Below are 7,686 nucleotides of genomic sequence, written 5' to 3' on the forward strand. Positions count from 1 at the left end.
AGGGGCCGTCGAGCTCCTCCGCCTCCCTCCTCGCCGTGCAGAAGTCTTGGGGCACTTGTGGTTGTTTTCCTCCTCTTCTCTTTGCTTCAGGCCCGAGGTTCATGGGCTCTGCAGGGAGAATTAGCCATGCCCTGTCCCTTAAAATGCACCCACGCCAGGCTGGCCTTTTAGTCACTTTTACAGATCGTTACATCTTGAGAGAACAGTAAAAACCTTCATTAATCCTCCGAAGCCATCTGTGAAGGAAAGCAGTTTGTACTGTTCACCATTTTGCCCTTCGCACGCGGTTCCCTCCCCGGGCAGCGATGAGCGCGGGCAGGGGAGCAGGCGAGGAGCATGGCGGGGGCGGCGCCTGGGACCCCCCCCCGAATCCACAGGGGCTCTGGGCTCCCGGGGATGCTTTGCTCTGCAGAGAGGGGCTGCGTTCCCGTCCGGCTGCTCCGGGCTCCAATTTGAATGAAAATTAGCTTCCCCCACAGGAAAAAAGAATTTGTTTCATTATTCTTTGCAAACTTTCGGGATACGTCCCCCCCCCAAGGACAAGTAGGCAGAGGGGAAGCATTAGTCTCTTACTCTTTTTCCAACAAACCCGAGGAGGGATGGACTTAACATCAATGCTGGCAGCTGGTTTTGGCAAGGGCTGTCACGCCGGGGAGCCGGGAACAGCTACAACCAGCAAAGCCAGGCGGGTTTTTCTGATGTGTGACTTTAATTACAAACACATCGCGAATATCGCTTAATTAGTCAAGCAATCCATTGGAGAAGAGTACTTCACTTGACCACAGAAGTGTCAAACTGCTTCACCTCTCATCTCCCAATCTGATATTGAAATAGCTCGTACTCTAGCATTTATTCAAACACATCACTTTTCCAGAGGTCAAGCTGGTACTGCTTGCTTAAAATATGCTATGGTTATGATTTAATGCAGTTTCATTTTTAATAGGGTTTAATGTCTTTGAAATATAGTAAACCAGAGATGCTCGACAGACCAAGGGGAAACCTCAAGCCTAATACGATTTTTAAATGAGCTATTTGAGCCAACGTGCGAACTACGCTGAATTCAAGGCAGGACTGTTGAATTAAGATGCTTTCAGAGTAATGGGTTTGTGCTGTTTTTCACAAGCGTCGGAGATTGTAAAGGTTTCAAGCTCGTGTCCTTAAAAATCCTCCCTCCAAGTGGACTTCGACCCTGACAACAATTTTGGGTAACATAAAGCGTAGTTGCTAATATTTTACCACCTCCACAGAAGTTGCCTTAAAAGATGCAGTTTTGTGGACTGTTCTTTACAAGAGCCTACTATAGTACTAAATTTTATACTTGTCTCCCTCCCAAGATTTCAGTAGTTCAATAAATTGCACAAGGAAGCTTCAATGTAATTACATAATTAAATCAACCACCACCATGTTCTTAGGAGATTTACCTTATTAGCAGAGAAAAATAGCACTTTTTTTGTTCCCTTGCTGTCTTCCCAAAGTTCCTAAGTACCTTCAGAATAATTTCTTTAAAGTAACTGACTTCCTAGGAAAGAAAAAAAAAAAGCAGCTGGAAAGTTAACTATACGAAGGCATAAAATGCTGATTTTCTGTGGCGCTGCTCTGCTATTACTGCCATCTACTGTTGCAAAATGATATCCAAGGAAAATGAAATCCAAACAGTTTTATTAGTTACCACGGTTTTGTAGGAAAACTTAAACCTGCAATAAAATTTATACACGCAAGAAATGCTCTCAGTTAGAGCTACTTTTTTGTGTTTTTAAAAGCACACCAAAAAAGCCAGGGCCGGTAAGACATGTTCATTAAGAGCAGCCAGGAACAGCACCGCTTCAGAAACCCGTCTTCCACAGCACTACTTGATGGCCGCCGTCCAAACAGACTACGAACTCTTCACTGAGCCCGCTAGGAGTTATTCCGTACTACGCGCCAACAACTCTCTCCTTGTCTCGGTTTCCTTCCCCCATGAGTTTTAACTAATAGCCAACCCCCTTCTCATATTTTCCAAAAGCGTGATCGATGTATTTCTTTATTAGTTTTGAAGGGTCAAATTATTTAGAATTTCCTTTTGAACTGAAGGCAGAGTGCATTTTTAATGTGGATCTGTTCAGATAGAAGAACTCTAAGGCTAATTACCACAGAAGCAACACAGCGAAGATCCTGGCATGACAGTAGTAGGGACGTTAAGACCTCTTCCCAAAATAACCCTACCGAGTTGAACAGAATGCCTGCAAATCAGAGAGGAGGTGAATGCCTCTGGGTCTCACTGCTGTGAGTTAGGGGAAAAGATGCGGGGAGAAATACCGAAGGCAAACCGGCGCTTTCTCGAGAGCGTTAGCACTCCGAAGGTGACAGAGCCACAGGACGTCGCTCAGGTTCACTCTGTTTAGGCACACTCACACCATCACCTCAAGTCTGCTTGTGCATCACTGGGAAAGAAAGAGGAAAGAAAGCCCGAGTCAACTACCAGACACGGCGGGGGGAAAGGCAGGGAACCTGGATCTCCCTTCCCTTCTACCATTAACGTGAATAGTATGTTTCACACACAAAGTTGAAAACATACTGTAGAACCCTTGGCCAGTTTTCTATGGATTTAGTTACTCAGTGATAAGTTACTGAAAAACCACTGAAGAGACAAGAAGTTCATGATGCCGACTCAGCTAAGTCATCCTTTTAATCTAAAATTGATCCTGGAATTATGGAAAATAAAAATCTTTTAAGAAAACAGACTTGTTTTACACAGTAAGACTGTTTGGGAACTGCTGGAGTGAGTATTTCAATCGGCTACCTAGCTTTAACTACAAAAAGATTTAGAGCTCATTACTTCTAGACACTTCATCACGCTCCTAGGCACAAAAAACCCCCATGATTTTATCGAGAGGGTAGAAACACCTTTTTTCGGTTGGTGTTTTTTTTCCTTTTAGATGTAGCAAAGTCAGAATGCGAAAAATCTTGTTATCACCTCTAGTGCCCAGAGTCAAGATAAAGTAGTTAAATATGTATCATTAAAATACAATAAAAAGAGGTAGAGACTGTGGAATTTGGCAAATAACCTTTTACATTACTACAAAATTAAACGTCTCCTTGCAAAAATTACGAATTAGTAACAGGAGAACCGTGCTGTCTGAAGATCTTAACTATGACAAATGCTGTATTGGCTGCGACAACACTGAGGGAATTATTTACTGGTAGCTCAGTTACACTTAGAACAGGGCACAAACAGTTCTCTACTATTATGCAATTTTACAACTTCTTCAGGCAACTCAGCAGTTCTTCCTTATCCATGTGGTATCCACTCTTCTTCCATTCATCCCTTAGCTGCTGTAACGCTGTTCCAATTTCTTTTCCAGAAGACACACCCATTTTTCTTAAATCATGGCCACTAACAGGAAAAGATGGAACAGTCCATTGCTGCATTTCTCTTAAAAGATGTTCTTCTCCTTGGTATTTTAGAAGCTCACAGATCTTGGAATTTGTATTAGCTTCTCTAGACTAAAAGAAAAAAAAGGGAAGAGAGGATTCACTATGAAACAGTAGAAAACAGCTCAAACTGTGCTCAATATTGTGTTATTCCCATGACATCTTATTAAGCAACATCTGGATGAGACGGAACTATGAAAGCGAGGATTTCTTCTGCCTCACAAGTTTCAAGACTCAGTCCTAACTTGGAGGCTCTGGGAGATCCTTGGAGACTTCTTGAATCCCAGGTAATAGCTGTAACCATTATCTTCAGCCTCCAACTGGAGAGGAACTATTACCTGTCCTGTGGGAGACAGGCCTCACGGCAGAAACTGCTGTCTCTCGCCTTCAGTCTCAGGTTCTGCAATAGAAGTGCAGAACTTCACCTCAAAATTACTTGAACTTTGCTGTGGAAGAACGTCTCAGGTTGCCTACTTAGCAGTACTCCTCACGAAGAACACGTACCGATGCTCCAGGAATTGCACCGACTTTCAATACACAATTCAAGGAGTTGAATTTCACATAAAAAAGCTGGAGTCTCTTGAGGTCCGGATCATGTCTCATGTTTTAATGCATAAAGGGAGATCGGCTGGGACAGCACAGCAAACTGTCAGTCCCTAGGTATGTTCACAGGAAACTTCTGTTTCAGATGATTGAATATGACATTCTTCAGCCTGACTGAAAGGTAGGCTTTTAGATCTGGTCGAAAAGTTGCTACGGAACACAAGGTGCTCAGAACTGCTAAAAATGTGGTGGGGTTTTTTTGTTTGTTTGTTTGAAATAATTTCTAAGAAATTAATTTAAAGCCTCGGTATTTTGGATGGGAAAGAAAAAAGCTTTTGAACCCAAGCAGAAATGTCTGCTATTTATCCTCTTGCAAAACTAAACTCTACTAAAGGAAAAGAATCTTTTTATATCTGTTTTATAACAGATATAAAGTTATATCTGTTATAAAGATATAAAGTTTCTGCTTTACGTTGCAGAGACATGCCAGGACATTCGCAATAGCTCCTGTTAGTTTCTGGTCCCCTCTCCAGAGGAAAAACAAAGGGGAGAAACAAACCAAGCAACCACCCCCACCTTAGTTAACTGGAACTGGTATCAGTAATACAGAAGGATATTCTTCCAGTCACTGTGACGATACTACACTGGGAGCAATGCAAATTTGGCTATTACTTTTTGTCAGTACGTCCCATCTTTCTGATGAAAATATCATGGTCTTTAAAAACTTGGCAAAAATTTGCCTAAGAGCAATGAACAAGCCTGCTGATGAAATGGCGCTTACTTGACTCTTTAAGGCCCTTTCTTTCCACTAGGCATTGTCATCTCTGCTACTGCCTCAAACCAGAAATTCAGTTTACTGTGAAGAACCGAACAAAGCAACATGAAATACACTTACATCCATTATGAAGTCCTGATATGGTCTAAGTGGTTCTGGACCCACAGCTTTCGTTAACTCTTGCCGGTGCTTCACTAAAAAAAGGCCAAGGTTTTTTTCTTCTTTTGAGATTTTCAGCCTCAGATCAAGGTTTGTGACATCATCCTTCACCTTGAGCAGTGATGTCAGAACAGTCATCGGTTTTGGACACAGATTTTGAATATTTTTAGTGACTCTGTCAAATTCCTCTAAACTTCCATCCAGTGGTAGCCCTAAAGGGATACACACAAAAAAGTACAAGAAAGGGTGTTAGCAAGAAATGTGGATGTTAACACAGGGGAAAGAAAAAAAAAAAAAAAAATCTAATTTCTTTCTGGGCAAAAAGTTTTATCTCACTTTCCATGCTGCAGTTCTGTTTGTATACGATACAGGAGTAGGAAATCAACCTTCATTTCACTTTACCTATGTATTGGGCAATATCCAGCTCATACATAAGTCGAACCAAATGATTTACATGGTTTCCAAGAAGAATTTTTTTCAGTTCCACCCAAATCCTTTCTCCTGATATTCCAGCCAAACCTTTAGCATTTTCTTTAATTGCTTGCAGCGTACTAGGTTCCTGATCACCAGGTTTTTCTGCGATTCTTCCATAAAACCTGCCAAAATAAAACCTCTGTATGTTAGATTGAGAACAATTATTCCATTTATTACTGCTATTCAGAGAATCGATGTCATGACAGTGTTAAATATTCTGATTTATGATACCAGAGGAAACTTAACAATATGACAATTACCACTGTTTTTACATCACTGATCTCTTTTTGCATGTTTCTGAAACCTTCTAAAATGCTTACTTCATTTCTTTATCTAGGAAAGGCAAAACCTAGTACCTGAAATATCTTAGGATTCGTAAATAATCTTCTTGTATTCTCTCAGTTGCCTTTCCTACAAATCTAATTTTCTTGTTTTTCAAGTCTTCATATCCATTAAAAAAATCATACAGCATCCCATCCAAACCTAGAAAAAGAAGAAAAAAAATAGAAGAATATGAATTTATAAACACGGCTGGCACAATTGAACACTCTCATTTGAAAATACAGAAGACAAGTTGTGTGGTTTGACCTGGTTTGTCAGATCATCTCACATATTTGTATAGACCTTTCAGCTGATAGCAGTACAAACAAACAAAATTGAAACAGACTGAGAGAATTTACTGGCTTAATTTGAAAAGCAGTGTTTCAGCTAAATATTTGCTTTTGAAAGAACTTACCTAAAAACATGGAATTGACAGTCAGATCCCTCCTTTCAGCATCCTTTTCCCAGTCAGTGGTGAATTCAACCTCCGCATGTCGTCCATCGGTGACAACATCTATTCTAAGAGTAGTAATTTCAAAATTCTGTTCATGGAGCTGAAAATCCCACAGACAGTGTTACTTCAACACAATCACAAATATAAATGTAAAAGCTGTACATTTTTTCAGCCTCATGTTTGTACACAGTTAGTGCTCAAGCTGGATACATGCAAACCAACGTGTACCACGTTTTTCTACAGAGCAGACAATCAAGAAATACCAACACCTGAAAATAATCCTTGCATTATTAATTTTCTAGATAGCCTGCAGAAATCTTCCTGCAGAAGATGGAAGAAGCAGCAGAGGAACGAGCAAGGCAGAGGAAGCAAGACTTGGGAAATCAGGAGCAGGAAACACTGGGATCAGCTTCCCCACTTTATCTGAACATGCGGGTGGCCGACATTATCTTTTCTAGTGACGACACAGCAGCGTGAACGGGTTATGCAGAGGTAACGTGCATTAAAATACGGTAATTAATTGAATTCTACAAACAAAAAGTAATTAAAAAAATCACTCCATACTTCAAAGCAGGGTCTCATTTAAACTCTTAGTGCAATGCTTTAACAAAGAAGGAGCACGCTACCAGTTTTCTATTGGATATGCCGCACATTCACAGGTACAGTTGGACAAGATCCAAGTCAAAACACAAACCAACCCTGGCAGTAATGGTTCCATGTTTTTCTCCTTTGTTATTGATCAGACGAACACCAGCAGATGTGAACATTTCCTTCATCTCCGCTGGCGTAGCTGTAGTGGCAAAATCTATATCTTGCGGTGTCATTCCACTTAGTAAATCCCTCACAGCGCCTCCTGCTATTCTCAGCTCATAGTTCTTCTTCTCAAACAATTCTGGGAAGAAAAACCATAAAGCACTCTCTCAAATAAAAACATAGCACGCTGTCAGCCATAACCTACCTTTTCACAAATTAAGATCACAGATGTGGGAATACATACTCAAATATGCAGTAAGCAGCAAGTATGTACGTACCTCACAGCTTCATGGAAAATGCACAGATTAGGTACACAGCTGAGCACCCACATGTATTTTCCCAGTCATTTCTGATATATTAACAGGTTGCTAATCGATACTGGGGGACTCTGGGCTGTGGAACGTTTTTAGCAGTTAGCAGCTGACAAGGGACAAATGCTTAGTTTACTTATGGCAGAGCACAGTGAACCGTGAATCCACATTTCTTCAGGAACACCACCCCACGACGGCTGATGAGAACCGAGCTCCGCCATGTCCTTTGACTCATTTTAAAGTTACAGTGGCTAGAGCTGAAGAGCAGCACCCACCTCCCAGAACACAACAGCTACCCAGGCCGCCCTTTAGCGCCCGCGACCGGGCCACAAAAGCCCCCGGCCGCTTCCCTCGTAAGGGGATCAGAGGCTGCGCCTACAGCGGGGACAGGACCCAAGGTGCGAAGCCTGCATTCGCCGCCCTGGCTCTCCAGGCCGGCTTTTCGGTCCTCCTCACGCCACAGCAAGCGGGGACGCTTTCGGAGC

At 41.8% G+C, this 7,686-nt stretch overlaps 1 protein-coding gene across 1 annotated transcript; it reads right to left on the bottom strand.

The window, feature by feature from the left end:
- Positions 1–3,153: 3,153 nt before the first annotated feature.
- TRNT1 (tRNA nucleotidyl transferase, CCA-adding, 1) lies at positions 3,154–7,422 on the bottom strand. Its single transcript, XM_009330632.1, has 7 exons — positions 7,338–7,422; positions 6,836–7,056; positions 6,099–6,237; positions 5,719–5,845; positions 5,291–5,484; positions 4,850–5,100; positions 3,154–3,483 (listed from the first exon to the last, which is right to left on the bottom strand). The coding sequence occupies exons 1-7, from the start codon at positions 7,420–7,422 to the stop codon at positions 3,235–3,237; spliced, it is 1,266 nt and encodes a 421-aa protein (XP_009328907.1). The 3' UTR covers positions 3,154–3,234.
- Positions 7,423–7,686: the final 264 nt, after the last annotated feature.

Source organism: Pygoscelis adeliae, unplaced genomic scaffold, assembly GCF_000699105.1.
Source record: "Pygoscelis adeliae isolate BGI_AS28 unplaced genomic scaffold, ASM69910v1 Scaffold278, whole genome shotgun sequence".
Classification (NCBI taxonomy): Eukaryota; Metazoa; Chordata; class Aves; order Sphenisciformes; family Spheniscidae; genus Pygoscelis; species Pygoscelis adeliae.